Source organism: Barbus barbus (genome assembly GCF_936440315.1).
Source record: "Barbus barbus genome assembly, chromosome: 38".
NCBI classification, from domain to species: domain Eukaryota; kingdom Metazoa; phylum Chordata; class Actinopteri; order Cypriniformes; family Cyprinidae; genus Barbus; species Barbus barbus.
Genome location: NC_136716.1, coordinates 6768639 through 6785579, shown reverse-complemented (window position 1 = coordinate 6785579; position 16941 = coordinate 6768639). Strand labels below are relative to the sequence as shown.

General features: G+C 40.8%; 1 protein-coding gene across 1 annotated transcript in view; it reads left to right on the top strand.

The window, feature by feature from the left end:
- The window catches only part of LOC306857326 (HEAT repeat-containing protein 1), a 34629-nt gene that overhangs the window by 12433 nt on the left and 5255 nt on the right, over positions 1-16941 (top strand). Inside the window, exons 19-42 of the mRNA XM_079397228.1 lie at positions 1180-1328; positions 2035-2227; positions 2570-2742; positions 2875-3030; positions 3448-3690; positions 7785-7916; positions 8029-8132; positions 8216-8362; positions 8472-8590; positions 8845-8966; positions 9042-9170; positions 9569-9799; positions 10319-10448; positions 12048-12217; positions 12317-12369; positions 12458-12581; positions 12819-12959; positions 13102-13403; positions 13915-14065; positions 14179-14337; positions 14493-14627; positions 14709-14813; positions 15625-15793; positions 15991-16178. Coding sequence (XP_079253354.1) covers positions 1180-1328; positions 2035-2227; positions 2570-2742; positions 2875-3030; positions 3448-3690; positions 7785-7916; positions 8029-8132; positions 8216-8362; positions 8472-8590; positions 8845-8966; positions 9042-9170; positions 9569-9799; positions 10319-10448; positions 12048-12217; positions 12317-12369; positions 12458-12581; positions 12819-12959; positions 13102-13403; positions 13915-14065; positions 14179-14337; positions 14493-14627; positions 14709-14813; positions 15625-15793; positions 15991-16178 — 3725 coding nt within the window. The remainder of the gene's footprint in view (positions 1-1179; positions 1329-2034; positions 2228-2569; positions 2743-2874; positions 3031-3447; positions 3691-7784; positions 7917-8028; positions 8133-8215; positions 8363-8471; positions 8591-8844; positions 8967-9041; positions 9171-9568; positions 9800-10318; positions 10449-12047; positions 12218-12316; positions 12370-12457; positions 12582-12818; positions 12960-13101; positions 13404-13914; positions 14066-14178; positions 14338-14492; positions 14628-14708; positions 14814-15624; positions 15794-15990; positions 16179-16941) is intronic.

Sequence of the window (16941 nt, the reverse complement as noted above, 5' to 3'; positions counted from 1 at the left end):
AAAAAAACCTTATTCAGTTGGAAGATGTCTCCAGTACTGCCCCGCGAGCACGAGGTCTCTCTCTCCCGGCGAAGTGTCGCCTCTCTCGGCGTCTGTTCTGAGCGGCAGAGAAGCAGCGCTTTCAGTTTGCCTTAAAGCAGCAGACTCATCAATAAATAATTTACAAAACAGCGTTTCCAAGCACTTGTCGCTTACTGACTGTTTGGACTTTTAAATATGAACATAATTTGTCTGTTAATATGCGCAGTTTATTACTCAGACGCAAAACAGTGCTTCGCTTGTTTGCAAGCCATGATGTCTCTCGAGGAAAAAAAAATATTGCGCTCGCCTCGCACGGCAGTAGCTCATTTCCTCATGGGCGGGCAAAGCAGAGAAAGGGGAGGTAACCTTTCCCCGTATGACGACATAAGGGGAAGATTCCAGATCGGGCCATCTGAGCTTTCAGTTTCTCAAAGGCGAAGCGGGATACCCAGGGCTCGGTTTACACCTATCACCATTTCTAGCCACTGGGGGACCATAGTCAGGCTAGGGGAACACATATTAATGTTAAAAAACCTCATAAAGTGAAATTTTCATGCCATGGGACCTTTAACGTGCAAAAATTTCAGACTCAGTGTGCAGTGACCTTAAGACTGCAAAAATACAGTAGATGGATGGATGGATTCATTTGGGTTTTTTTATGTGATTCATTCCTGTGATGGCAAAGCTGCGTTTTCAGCAGCCATTTGGTGCTCAAGAAGATTTTTTTTTTGTTTATTTATTAATAGAAAGTTCACCATAATGGCATTTGAAGTATAATTTTTATATATTTGAAATGTATATATTTTTGATAACAGTGTAAAAGTCAGTCCTGTCAATTTAATGCATCCTTGCTGGATTTATTTTATGAAAAACATGTATTGACCCCAAACTGTTGAGTAGTAGTATTCATCTGCATAAATCTCCTTGTCGGTTATATGTATAAGACAAGTGTTTTTAAGGGTAATGACTAGGCTTAGAGAGCAGGGCATTTCTATGAATAAAGGCATTAATTTAATTAACTACTTTAATGTTCTCAAAATGGCCAAATGTGGCCCAATTGATTTGCCTGAATAATCCTTTATCAAAAAAAGATTTATGGTGCTAAAAATTGCATTGCCGTGTAATGTAATTGTTAGTTAACAAGATTGTGTGTTTCAGATGAGCCATGGTGGAACCCAGAGAAAATGGACGCCAATAACTGCTGTTACCTGCATCTCATTTTCCGTCTGTTTGAAGTTGTGATATCAGGGGCCAGTCAAGGGCCCTTGGCTCCATGCTTCAAGAGTCTAATGCAGCCTCTGTTACAGGTACTATATTCTCTTCACAGATACTGTTTAATACGGCGTTATGCTTGACGCCTCTAGGTGGAATATCATGCTGTTGATTTAGAATTTTACTGATGTAGCTGAGCCTCATTAGTAGTTTGTATAAATTAGGGTGACCATAAGTGCCATTTTTCCTAGATGCATCCTGGCCAGGATTTCTATATTGCCTAAAATATTTAGCATTTGGCTGTGTTTGCATGTGCAGACCGATCGGTGTATGACATCAAAGTACCATACGGACGGTTCCTTATGCTTTCAAAACGCTCTCAAGGTACTTTGATGTCAAACACTGATCAGTATGAGCTGCGCCTCTTTAAGTCAGACACCTAATAGGCCATGTACATGTATTTGCATCGCTTTGATCGTAGATCCCACCTTCTCACACACCATGATTGGTCCATTATGTACAATGCCTGCATGTTATTGGTCAAGCTACTTTTCGATCATTACCTTCAGCAAGTATGAAAACAGGAAAACCAAGCCTAAACAAATCCTGGCAAGGACATGTCTGGGAAAAATTGCACGTATGGTCACCCTATATAAATATGCAGTTCTTGAGCATATTTTTCACGCTTGCCATGCTATAATTATGCCAGATACTGCCATTGTGACAGTCAGGAAATGCATGATAGATGGCTCATCGCATTGGATAGATGGCTAATTTTTCTCCGGTTGTGTCATTTTGCAGGTTCACCTGAATGAGCCAATAACCCTGTTTAAGTTCCTCTCTCTTTTATGGGGCTACAACAGTAATTTGGGTGATCAGTTGGATTGTCGAGTCAGTGCCATACTGCAAACTCAGGCTCTTTATATGGGAAAGGCTTTGCTTTGCAATCAGCCAGTAAAAACCCTCAACCTGCTGGCATCAGGTTCCTCACCAGGTATGTCAATATGGTCTCTTTCACATCTGGTCTAGTTACATATGAATTGTTTTTGCTTTGTTTTATTTTGGCTCTGTGCACATCTGTACGGGATGTTGTGTTAGTATATTTGCAAGGATTTAATCATGATTTTCAAAGTTAACATATTTAGTTACTTTTTTTAAGAAAATAAATCGAAGACTACTAAGATACTTTTATTGCCTGAATCTAATTTGGGTTTTAATTTAGAAAAAATAATAATAATAATTTTTACTGTTTTGGAATTTTTTTTTTTTTTTTTTTTTTGGAACTTGTTCTCAGCCATGACTCATATTATACAACTCGCTGGTCTTATTTTTGCAGTGGTGCCGTCCTTGCTGGTGTGCCTGTGTTCAGGCGTGTGTGAAGTTCGGAGAGCTGCCATTTCTGTGCTCCACTCTCTCTCAGGGGTCGTTTCATCACCTTATTATCCATTAGTGGAGAACCTCCTCAAATCATCAGAGGAAATCATCGCTGACCCCTCATACCTCAGCCAGGTCAGTCAAAGCACAATACAGCATCATAGCTTTGTTAAACAGGATTTTCCATTTTGTGTTGAGTAAGTTCTAGAGGTGCTGGATGCCTAAATCAAAACTGTTTAAGAAATATTACTTCTGATTTTATCCTAGGCACTGTCCAAGATGTACGAGGAGGGACTGTTATTGAAAGATAAAAAGAAAAAGCTGGCGTCTATTGAGCAGCTCCTTCAGTGTGTGCAGTTACCTTGCTGCCCTGCCTACACCTGCAAAACACTCCTGCGAGCACTTCGGGACGTTCATGGAGAGGTACTCTTACCAAACTGATCATTTTAGTTTGCATCTCCTCAAGTAGTGTGCTTGGTTGTTTTGTTTATATAGAAGTGATTTGTGCACTCCATGTGATCAGGTGTTTCATGATCATGACCATAAAACATACTAATACAGTACTTGGTTCTGAACAGGTGGGAAAATCCATCTTTGCTCTGCATAGATGACACACAAGCTGTACAGAATCTGAAGTTCCATTTACATGTATTGACAAAAACTTTTAATGCTGCTCTGAGGTGGCATGAATGCATTTACACTGCAATTACAATTGCATATTAGATTTAGGTTTGCCTAAATATTTTTTTCAAAGTCGCACACAGTAATTATCAGTTACTTTTATTTAAGTGTTTGATGCTAGTTTGTCATGCTTTTCTTATGGTAATGCCCTTTGTCCAGCCCATTTTGACCATTCTTCTGCCTGCTGTGGAGCGTCTTCTCGAGCAGTGTGCTCCAGACTCATGCACCTTCCTTCCAGATGAGGCCCACTTCCTGCAGCTCCTGCTTAGCAAGTTCAGTGAGGCATCGGCACCTTTACTGGTCAAAGACCCTCGATGCCTAGAGGTCTTCATTAGGGCATTGGGCACCTCAGCAAAGCCGTACCCTACTATGCCTAGTTTCCAGATTATTGCCCTGGAGCAGGTAGGTGGACATTTAGAAAAAGCTTTTGTATTCTTAAGAAGCCATTAAAGGGTTAGTTCACCCAAAAATGAAAATTATGTCATTAATTACTCATCCTGATCCAGAACCAGCGTTATGACATTGAACACAAGACGTGATGAAGTTGAACACAAGGCAGGTGTTCAACATCATCATGCTGGATCTGGATCAGCGCTTGCATCATGTACTGTCATGAACACACGTCCACAAGCAACAGTAGGGACGAAAATGTGGAATACAATCGTTATTTTTGTTTTCTTTGCGCAAAAACTATTCTCGTGGCTTCGTAAAATTACGGTTGAACCCCTTATGTTACATGGATTATTTTACCGATCTCCTTGCTACGTTTCTGGACATGGGAACATTTCAGTTGTGTTGCTGTCTATGGAGGGTCTGATAACTCTCAGATTCAAACTTACGGGTTTGGAACGACATCAGGGTGAGTAATTACAAGATGGCACCGCTGATGGCAGCTATTGTGCGTAGCTCTCCAGTGTTTCTCCTGTTTTTTGTTTTTCAAATACGATCAGTTTTACCAGGGATGACCTGCTGAACATTCGGCAGAACACACCACAAAATCTTTTACCGGATTTTGATTTTTCGGACGTTTTGCTGGACATTGTAGTTGGCGGAGCCGTAGCTCTGGTCAAACGCTTCAGGAGGCGCAGGCAGGGGGAGCGAGCCGGCGCGCTCGTGAAGCTTTGACAGCGCGGATTTCGAACGGCATTGCCTAGCATCCATCTGGCGAATCTCCGCTCTCTACCCAACAAAACGGACGAACTCCTCATGCTCTTCCGAACAAACAAGGATTTTTCTAACTCTGCTGCCCTGTGTTTCACGGAAACCTGGCTAAATGGCGACATACCGGACAGCGTACTACATCTACAGCTGATCAGAGCAGATCGGGACGCGGTATCAACAGGGAAATTGCGCAGCGGCGGGATTACATCAATGAGAGGTGGTGTACAGATTTAACGGTGTTAAAGAAGATGTGCTGTTCAGATCTAGAAACGCTCTTCATTAACTGCAAGCCATTCTACTCGCCGCGGGAGTTCTGCTCGTTCATTCTCGTGAGTGTCTACATTCCTCCGCAAGCGCACGTGAGCACAGCTTTACAGAAACTTGCTGATATGATCACAGACACAGAACAAAAACACCCGGAGTCTGTTTTAATCATTCTCAGGGACTTTAATAAAGCAAATCTCTACCGTGAACTGCCAAAATACAGACAGCACATCACATGTCCCACCAGAGACCGTAATATATTGGATCACTGTTACACAACAATAAAGAATGCATATCACTCTGTCCCACGAGCAGCTTTAGAACTTTTTGATCACTGTTTGGTTCATCTTATTCCGACCTACAGGCAGAAACCTAAATCTGCAAAACCTGTATTAAGATCTGTTAAAAGATGGACTAATGAAACAGAGCGGGATCTACAAGCCTGTTTCTCTCCCACTGATTGGTCTTTTTGAAGCCGCTGCCATTGATCTGGACGAGCTCACAGAGACTGTAACATCTTATATCAGTTTCTGTGAGGATATGTGCATTCCTAACAGGACTCCTCTAATCTACAACAATGACAAACCATGGTTCACTATAAAACTCGAAGATGCTTACAGAAAGGGGGATAAAGTCTTGTACAAACAGACCAAATACACACTGGAAAAGGAGATCAGAGTGGCAAAGAGGGATTATTCTGACAAGCTAAGGAAAAAATTATCTTCCAGTGATCCTGCTTCAGTGTGGAAAGGAATGAAGGATATCCCCAGTTACAAGTCACCATCCCTCAGCACTCTGGAGAATCAACACCTGGCAGACGACTTGAACGAGTTTTATTGTCGTTTTGAAAAATCACCCCACACCCGCCCTGAACACCTCTCCACACAACCATTAACACCTCCAGCAACCCTCCTCTCCCCCACACCTACAATTCAAATCAGCGAAGAAGATGTGAGCCAGGTCTTCAGAAAGAACAAAAGAAGGAAAGCACCAGGCCCAGACAGTGTCACCAGCCTGTCTGAAAATCTGTGCTGACCAGCTGGCCCCCATCTTCACACAGATCTTCAACAGATCACTGAAGCTGTGTGAAGTCCCCTCATGCTTCAAATGCTCCACCGTCATCCCCGTCCCAAAGAAACCCAAAATTACTGGACTTAATGACTACAGACCTGTGGTCCTAACGTCTGTAGCCATGAAATCATTTGAAAGACTGGTTTTGGCTTATCTGAAGGACATCACTGGACCCCCTGCAGTTTGCCTACACAGCAAACAGGTCTGTGGATGATGCAGTCAATATGGGACTGCACTTCATTCTGCAGCATCTGGACAGACCAGGGACTTATGTGAGGATCCTGTTTGTGGACTTCAGCTCCGCTTTTAACACCATAATGTTGGAATCCCTTCAGAATAAACTAACCCAGCTCTCCATCCCCACCTCCGTCTGTCAGTGGATCAACAGCTTCTGACAGACAGACAGCAGTTAGTAAAGCTTGGTAAATTCACATCCAGCACTCGTACCATCAGCACTGGAGCTCCTCAGGGCTGCGTACAGGGCCTCTACACCAATGACTGCACTTCTAAAGACCCCTCTGTCAAGCTCCTGAAGTTTGCAGACGACACCACACTGATCGGCCTCATCCAGGACGGTGACTAGTCTGCTTACAGACAGGAGGTTAAGGAGCTGGCTGTCTGGTGCAGTCTTAACAACCTGGAGCTCAACACGCTCAAAACTGTGGAGATGATCGTGGACTTCAGGAGAAACCCCCCTGCTCTCCCCCCACTCACCATCATGAACAGCACTGTGACTGCAGTGGAGTCATTCAGATTCCTGGGCACCACCATCTCCCAGGACCTAAAGTGGGATATTCACATAGACTCCATTGTCAGAAAGGCCCAGCAGAGGTTGTACTTTCTTCACCAGCTGAGGAAGTTCAACCTGCCACAGGAGCTGCTTAAACAGTTCTACTCCGCCATCATTCAATCCATCCTCTGCACTTCAATAACTGTCTGGTTCAGCTCAGCTACCAAATCTGACCTCAGAAGACTACAGAGGGTAGTCCGGACTGTTGAGCGAATCATTGGTACAACCCTCCCCACTCTCCAAGAACTGTACTTATCCAGAGTGAGCAAAAGGGCTGGTAAAACGCTCTGGTCGACGTTACAGAGCTCTGAGCACCAGAACGACCAGACACAGGAACCGTTTCTTCCCTGAGGCAATCCATCTCATGAACACTCAAAAATAAACGTGGAACACACAACTATAATACATTATCCATTTACCACACTCACTTATTTTTATTTTCTCATTTCTAATTTGCACATACTTGACCTGTACATACATAGTTGTCTATATTATATATTGTGTTTTTGCTGCTTTGTACATTGCCTATTTGTATAGTATTCTTTTATTATCTGTGTCCGGTCCTGTTGCTGTCTTTCTGTGGCACTGTGGAGCTTCTGTCACTACAACAAATTCCTTGTATGTGTAAATATGCTTGGCCAATAAAGCTCATTCTGATTCTGATTAATGACATAATTTTCATTTTTGGGTGAACTAACCCTTTAACTGTGTAACTGTGTAGGATATAGCAAAGCAACCTTTAATAGTGATGCAGGCTGTTCAACAAAAAAAAGAGTATCTTCTGAAGAGACATGATCACTTTATATAATGAACCGATTCAGTTAAGGTTTTTAGTCGCATTGATAAATGCACAAAAATAGAGCTCATCAAATATGGTGAACAGAAGCTCAACCGTACTTGAACCTTATTGGCTCTTGCAGAAGGTCAAACGTGCTTCCATGACACACAAGAACAATTCATTTTTGTGTGAACTAACCAATTAAGGATCTCAATTTTATTTTTAGACTGACACTTTTGCTTGGAGATTGACAATTGGAAAATTTGGTCCATTAAGACTCCACAGTTTAGTTTTGTCGTCACATACTCCATTAATAAATTTGTCATTTGTCTTAGAATTGTCACTATAATGTGAGGTAAAATAAAAAACTGTTGCACCATTTGCTCTGTGACGAAGGATGTTTTGTTCTAATTTGATTGCATGTTTCCTCAGATCACCAAGCTGTTCTTCACTGCTCTTGGAGATGAAAAGATTCAACAAAAAATTCTTTCTATTTTATTTGACTTGCTGGTGGGGAACAAAAACCCTGCATGTTCCCAAAGTATAAACAGTGTATTTAAAGCGGTATGAAAAATATTCATTTTCTTTTCATATCCATTTTAAATAGAATTATTTAGAGGTAATGTTTTGTGCTTATATATCAATAACCCATGTTTGGCTGTGTCCATTTTTCTAGATTGCTGTGGATGCAGAGCTAGTGGCCAATGAGCTGATGCCTGTAGATAAACAAAAAGTTACTGCTACAGTAGTGCAAACACGCAGGAGTAAAATGCAAACAAAGTGAGTTGCTGTCCTTAATTAATCAACTCCAAATTCTAGTTCTGGAAGATTTGAAGATTTAAAAATGCAAGCTTTATTCTCAGAAAAACACAAGAATCATCCACGGTAGTTCCAGAGGAGAATGTTGTCTCTTGGCCAAGAGTTACCCTTATTTTAGAGCTGCTGCAACACAAGAAAAAGCTAAGGAGAGCCCAGTGTCTTGTGCCCGCTCTGTTTAATCTGCTCTCCAGGTATGTTAAGCTTGCATCTACCGCTATATTTTTACATTTAACATTAAGCTGAAATATGTCACACATAAGTATAATGGATTGTGAATGCTGTTTCATTTGTGTGCTATAGATGTCAGGAGCCTGCTTCAGCTGAACAGGAAAATATTGAGTACACGAAACAACTCATCCTCAGCTGCCTGTTGAATGTCTGTCAGAAACTGTCTCCTGATGGAGGGTCTATCAGCAAAGGTACCAGAAATATGGCATGAAATGCCTAAGAAAAGATTAGAAAGGTTATGATTAGGGTCAAATTATTTCATTACTTTCTTTAGCCCTATGCGGATGGTAATACTTTGCATAAGGGTATGAGATAATTTTAAGAAATAATTACCATCCGGGTTTATTTGTCACTTTGCAGTAGATATAAGCACAAGCTTTCTCTTGAGGTTCCTTGAATCAGGAAACATTGTTTCAGGAAATATTTCATTTGTGTGTGTGTATAGATGTGCTGGAGGAGGATAAATTTAATGTGGAGCTGGTAGTGCAGTGTGTCAGGATATCAGACATGCCCCAAACTCACCATCATGCTCTCCTTCTGCTCGGTGCTTTGGCTGGTATCTTTCCTGTAAGTACAGTCGTGAAACACTCGCTCTCACACATACTTTCAAACAGCTGTAAATGTCTTTTTCTCTGATTTTAGGAGAAGGTTCTTCACAACATCATGCCCATTTTTACATTCATGGGCTCCAACATCATGCGACTGGATGACACTTACAGCTTCCAGGTCATCAACAAGACTGTTCAGGCAGTCATCCCTGCTCTTATAAAGGTATGTTTAAAAATATGTTCGTTCTATGTACTGTTTGATATATTTGAAGCATTTGAATGTCTTCTTTCCATAAGAGCTTCAAAGATTTGAACAAACCTCAAATCTATAGTATTAAAGTTCTCCATGAAACTGGTTTGTAGGGGTGTGCAATATATATTGCATTATTGTAATGGCTGTTTAATGATGTGTGAGGCTGTGAGCTCAAAATTTGCATAAAAATGCATCAAAACCGCAAAACTACTTAATGCCCTTGCAACCAGACACAATCTCCTGTCATAGTGGTAGGGAGTTTTATACTAATATTTTCTTCATAAAATGTGAAATGTTTTTTGTTTTGTTTTTTTACAAAAAAAAAGAAACTGTTATGACATTATATTTTGATTCTCGTTTCTCCATAGGCCCATGAGGGTGGAAGTGCCCAGTCTGAGGGGCATATGGAGACTGTGGTATCACATATCGTGCATGTGTTTGTTGATGCCCTGCCTCATGTGCCTGAGCACAGACGCTTACCCATTCTCAGCCAGCTGATGAACACACTGGGGCCATCTCGCTTCCTCTGGGTCCTCATGCTGCTTCTGTTCAAGCAGCATGCCACACGAACATCCGTCAGTGCAACTGGGCCTGAAAAGGTAAAGAAAGTTTCGTGCATGTTTTTTACATTTCTAACTGTATTGATATTTTAGTTTTTTACTACTGAATAAGCAATGTCCAGAAGTAAGTCGTGACGTATTGTCAAGTATGGTGACCCATACTCGAAATTGGTGCTCTGCGTTTAACCCATCCAAGTGCACACACACAGCAGTGAGTAGTGAACAAATGCACACACACACACACACACACACCGTGAACACACACCCGGAGCAGTGGGCAGCCATGCTGCGGCGCCCGGGGAGCAATTGGGGGTTCGGTGCCTTGCTCAAGGGCACCTCAGTCGTGGTATTGAGGGTGGAGAGAGCGCTGGACATTCACTCCCCCCACCTACAATCCCTGCCGGCCCGAGACTCGAACCCGCAACCTTTCGATTACGAGTCCGACTCTCTAACCATTATGCCACGACTTCCCCCAGAAATAACAGAAAAATGTTATGATACACTTTAAACCCCCTGTGTTTAGGTTTTGTAGAAACAGTTGTGTTATTTGTTGTGTAGGAGGCTATTGTAGAAAGAGATCAGGAATTCTGGATCTCGGTGTGCTGTGAGTTTGAGGTAAAGGAGCAGATGACCTCCATGATCAGAATCTTGCAGTATCTCATGACTCTACCACAGGACAAAGAAGAAGGTAAGAACGGCCCACTTCAGTGACCTGCCTCTGACTTTTATTCCCTTGTTGACAATATTGTTTTCTTGATTTTTAAGTGATCTTCATTTTGATGAACTATTATTGATTCTTAAAGGTGCTGTATCTAGGATTGAACAAGGTATTGCAGTCCAAATTCAAAATATTGGAGAGGGGTTTTTTTTTTTTCACCCGGTCCCTCCTCCTCAGACTCGATGCACACGCAGGTTGCCAGATTAACGACACCAACAGGAACGAGCGCATATGACGATGAATGACATGAAATATGCTTTTTTTTTTTTTTCGCCAACTGGCAACCTGGGGTGCCGAAATACAATTGTGGTTTTCAGTTGATGTGGCTCTAGACTGCGACCAAAATGGTCGCATTTATAACAATGTTTTGACAATGTGCAAGTTAAAATTTGACATGGTCACATTTGTGCGAGTGCATAGTCTGCACTGCTCCAAAGCGTCTGCTCCATACAGTGCGTGTTGCAGAGCTGCAGCACATTGTAGCAGGAGATTTCACTGATCATGTGAAGAGAGGCGCTTTCACTGCGAGCGCTTTAGAAAATGCAAGCACTGTCACCGACAGCCAGTTTAGTTTTACTTTTCTTTTTGTTTTAATTTTGAAAATCTTCGCTGTTTACCTCATTAGTTTAGTACAAACAGGGATAAAAAGAAGTACCCCGTGTCCACGGTTAAATATACTGCTGGATCTTTAATGTTGTGGGTCTGTTTTTCTGCCGGAGGTCCTGAACATCTTGTTCAGATGCATGGCATCATGGATTCTATCAAATACCAACAGATAAAAAATCTAAACCTGACTGCCTCTGTTAGAAATCTTATAATGGGCCGTGTTTGAACCCTGGGGTGAACTGAACCCGTCTGAACCCTGGGGTGAACTGAAGAGAAGAAGTACTAACATGGATCTGGAGAGATTCTGTAAGAAGAAAATGGTCTCTGATCTCTTATCAGGTGTTCTCCAAACTCTTCAGGCATTATAGGAGAAAACTCAGAGCTGTTACCCTGGGAAAAGGATGTTGCAATGATTAAGTGCCAATAATTGTGGCAAACATGAACAAGAGAAAGCATTTATTTCACAAGATTTTCCCCCCACTTTCAATTGTTTTATTTCAATGATAGGTTGGAATTTTTTGAATGAAAGATAAAAAGGATAAACAATGCAGATTTATTTTCACAGCCGCCTTTGCTCATATTTACCAAAGGTGCCAATATTAGTGGAGGGCACTGTATTTTCACTTAACCTGTTAGTGATGTTAAATGCATGTTGAAATATGCATTTGTAAAAAAGCCACTGTCTTTTCAAATTAAGAAGCTAATATATGCAGTTTGTTTATTGCACAATGTTTGTCTACAAAACTGCCTTATGTGCAATTATGAGCAATGTTTGTATACAACACTGTTTATATTTAGGTGTGGACTCTGTTGTTAATTTTAACCTTTAAGGCAGGGTTGCCTGTATGGTTTACAGCATTATTGACAGTTAGTTGAGAGCTATTTTGTGAATCGACTTCTCGAATCGAATCAAGAAATGAACTGTCAGGGAAATAAACTATGTTTGATATTTTCTCTGGGCAGCTCCGGAGAAAAAGAGGACCCGTGGAAGAAGTGCGGTGAAGAAGGAAGAAACGGTCTCTGATGTGATCTTCAGCGTGGAGGCTCATAGTGGCAAGGACCTCCGTCATTTTAAATTCCTCTCCGTCTCTTTTATGGCTCAGCTTCTGGGCTCTGACAGATTTGTTGGGAAGGTGGGTTTAGAGTAGGAAGCATTTGGTTTAATGTTGATATTATAATGCCCCTAGGATTTCTCAGTAGACACCATAAATGTGTAATTGTTTGACTGACAGGTGGCTGACTGTGAGGACCTAACAGAAAGTACCTCACAGGCTCTTCAGCAGACGTGAGTTGAAGCTTGACTACAGTACTTGGATTAATGGTGGTTGGTTGTGACATTGGCAGGGTGTGTAATGTTTGTGTTTACTTGTTAGTCTACTGGAGGAGGTTCTGTGCTACATCCATGCAGTTGCTCGATGTGTAGAGGATAATGCAGACAAACCCACAGCTAAGTTCTGGAGAGCTCTGCTCAGCAAGTCCTATGACATCCTGGACAAGGTAGGAAGCACTGGATTGTTCAGATATTATTGAGCATGTTTACAAGTACACCAATATGCTGATAGCTACCAAAAATGAGTTTATTGAAATAACCAATTTTACCTGCTTACATACAAATCAATAACCTGGCAAAGCAAGACTTTCTTGGTTCCAGAAAGAGTTCAGAGTGCATAGAATATGCACAGTTAATTTTTTTGTGTACACGTGCACATGTATAAAACATGATCTGACTTTTAGGTTAATGCCCTGCTGCCCATGGATTCCTTCATTATGGTAATGAGAGGCCTGATGGGTAATCAGTTGGCATCAGTAAGAAGGAAGGCCATGGAGTTACTCAATAACAAATTACAGCAGCGAACGCAGTGGGTGGAAGAACAGGTAAAACATTTGCTAAACTTTTTTTATATTGCATAATTCAAACTGGTTTTAATTAAGCATTTGTAGATTGTTTAAATGTTTGATTGTTGTAGATGTGTTTAAATATTAGCTGATCACTCTGTTTCCTCTGTTTCTCTGACAGATTACTGTGCTTCTGGAGCTCATTGGCGTCCTCCTAAAAATTGCGGGTCGGAGTCACGGACAGGTCACGGCACAGGAAGAAGACGAGCTGGCTATCAATCGACAGACGGCCCTTTACAGCCTTAAGCTTCTATGCCGAAATTTTGGCTCAGCCCACCAGGAGGCATTTGTACCAGTGCTGAAAAAAGCAGTGGAACTTGTTGCTCATAAAGACGAGGAGAAGAACGTCATGGGAAGTGCTCTGCTGTGTGTAGCTGAAGTGACCAGCACACTGAAGGCCCTCGCAATACCACAGTTACACAGGTACTGTTAAACCCAAAGTAAGGTATTTGGATTTTACACACATGCTAGTGTATAGTGTAAAGTGCAACGGTTGTAAATTTTGTCATCAGTATCATATGTGTGCAGCATGACTCCCGGCACAGATGAGCACTTTTGGGGTTATGAGATGAATCAATCTTTAGTTTAAAGAGTTTACAAAGATATTTTTATTGCTTATAACTTCTGGAGAGAAATAATGCGGACAGGACATAGATTTAGCTTTCCAGTATGTTTTTGTCACCTGTGTTTGTGCATGCTATCAAATAGAATATCCTTTCAAAGTCTGTGTTCAGCTCTATGCATACGTTAAGCATCCGCATCAAAACTGAAGTATACTTTTGAGTGTTTGTAGTTGAATTTTACACAAAGTACGAAGTGTAAAGCTGACAGTGTAAATCACTAGGGTTGGGAATCTAGAAATGGTTCTAATTTTTAAAATGTACTGGAAGTGAATGATCTTTATTACGTGTATATTAATGTGTTCTGTCTTCAGCCTGATGCCTGCAGTGCTGGACACACTGAAGGAAAGAAAGGACCTGCTGAACAATGAAATATACCTGCTGAGTGCTGTCACAGCTCTACAGCGCGTTTCAGAGACTCTACCGCACTTCATCAGCCCCTACCTGGAGGACACCATCTCACAGGTCCGTATCAGTGCCACGTTGTTACTTTAAGTTAAACCTTGTTATTCAAATACATTTTATCTACAAGGTTACAATTCTTATTTGAATCTTCTCATTCCTCTCTGGTGCTCTAGGTCTCCCGCCTTACTCTACTAGCCAAAGGAATGACATCTTGCCCTCAGCTGTCTGTACGTCTCTCCTCACTCACCACCACTCTTGCCACAAAGGTGCCTCCAAGGGTCCTCATTCCCACCATTACAAAATGCTATTGCACCATGGTGGATGCTCAGCAGGTAGGATTTGGTATATCACAGAATTACCAGAGTTTGAATGGACACATGATCTTTGAGAAGTCTTTTAGAAGTGTCAAGTAATGGACAGTTCCTTCAATTTATTGCTATTCTTTGTTTTATTCATCTGATGCCCATATTTTCTGTACCTGTTGCAGAACCGTCTTGGTCCTCTGATGATCATCCTGAAGGAACATATAACTCGCATGGAGAAGGACCAACTCAACAACCACCAATCACAACTCACTTCCTTCTTCCTGTCTGCTCTTGATTTCCGTGCCCAGCATTGCCAGGTGGTACTACATACCCCTGTTTCAATTTAGTTTTTCAATAAGTGCACTTTTGATGATTACAAATATAACTTTGTTTAATAGGGAGATCTGAAGAAGACTGGTGAGATCGAGGGCTATGTGATTGACTGTCTGCTAGTGATGGTTATGAAACTTTCAGAAGTCACCTTCAGACCTCTCTTCTTCAAAGTAAGCTTCTATTGTTTAGTGAGAAAAAAAACTTCCTCTAATAAGACAGTATCTTGTTTTTAGTTGCATAAATAATAATAGTGATGGGCTCTTTCGAACCACTGCTCCATTAGTCTCTATGGATTTAACATGATCTTAGATCGGTTTTATAATGAAGACACGTTAATGCCACATTTTTATATTAAAAAAGGAATCAAGCAGTTAATTGACACTTGTTAGCCAGATTAGTTTGATGTTCCATAAAACACAAAGCAAGCCCTGCAAATTAATACAACAACATATTATACAAACACTGAATGTTTAATGGTGTTTGGTGATTATATTTTGTGAAGCTATAGGTTCAGCATCGAAAGCTAAATTTATCCCATTGCTAAATAACATGTTTAATAGTACACGCAAATTGTTTAAATTTACATGGAATTCACTAAGCAAGCTTTCAAGTCTTGTCTTAAATATGACATGAACCGGTATCTTTATTGAGGAGCTTTTTTCAAAATATATATGCACTATATTACAGATTGATTATATTTTCATTTGTTAGTGATTCTCAGTTTAACCTTTAATATTAATGTACCAACTGACAGGGATCCCTGTATAGTTTCCAGTATTATTTGAGAGACTGTACCTATATAGAAACTCAAATTGAATTGAATCGAGCTTCTGAACTGAAATTGAATTGAAATATTTTCTGCAGTTTTGTGGGCATGGTGATAGCTAATAAAATGTTCGATACTTTGGGTATGAATTTTCTGTTTGAAACGAAATGCATGCCGATTGAATCATGTTTTTTTTATGTTTCACTTTTCTGCAGTTGTTTGACTGGTCAAAGATGGATGGTGCTTCTAAAAACCGCCTGTTGACGTTCTACAGACTGGCAGACAGTATTGCCAACAAACTCAAAGGACTGTTTGTGTTGTTTGCTGGGCAGCTGGTCAAACCCATCTCTGAACTGCTGCATCAGCTCAACATTTCCCACACAGGTAGTCTGCACATATCAATATGTTTGTATGAAGGTCCGAATACACCTGCAATGCCTCACCTTTAAACTGTGCTAACATTAGCATGCAGCTCATGCTAAGAAATGTGGAATAGAACGTTTTGTTTTTTAGATTTAATTTCTTTACTTTTTTTTTTGACTGATGTAATTTACTTAAACTTCTACCCCCTCTGCCTTTAGAAAAACCCTTCTTCGATTCAGAGGAGGAGGAGGAGGAGGATTCAGATGATGATGAAGACAATGTGACAAAGAGCAGCCTGCTGCTGCAGCATGTGTTGGACTGCCTCTATAAAATCTTCCTCTATGATACTCAGCGCTTCCTCAGTAAAGAGAGGGCTGATGCGTTCCTAGGCCCCCTGGTGGATCAGGTCAGTGTGGCACATATGTCAAGAACTGCAATCTGTTCCCCATTCATGTTATTCTTGTGCAGTAAGTTATTACATAAGCAAAGTTATTGGATAATCTGTAGACACAATTTTTTTAGCAAAATATTTATTTAATTATTTTTAACAAAATAGCGGTTAGGGCGGTGTGACCGAGTGTTTCTCAACCATGTTCATGGAGGCACACCAAATGTACACACATTGGATGGCTCCCTAATCAAACACCCATTACAAGATATGCCAAAACTTGAAATGGGTCAGGGAGACAACCAAAATGCATACTGTTTGTGTGCTTCAAGGACCAGAGTTGGTAAACACTGTTTGGAAACTTAGATTTTATTACCTTTTACATTTTTACATACAGACACATCTAAAAAAAATTGAATATCGTGAAAAAGGTCAATATTTTTTGTCACTCATTTCAGAAAGTGAAACCCATATATTATATAGATTCATTACACAGACAGAGTGAAATATTTCAAGCCTTTATTTCTTGAAATTTTGATGATTATGGTTTACAGATAATGAAAACACAAAATTCAGTGTCAGTAATTAGAATATTACATAAGATCAATAAAATGGATTTTTTAAACATAAATGTATGTTAATTTCTATGCACTCAATACTTGGTTGGGCCTCCTTTTGCGTGAATTACTGCATCAATGCGGCGTGGCGTGGAGCCAATCAGCCTGTGGCACTGCTGAGGTGTTATGGAAGCACAGGTTGCTTTGATAGCGGCCTTCAGGTC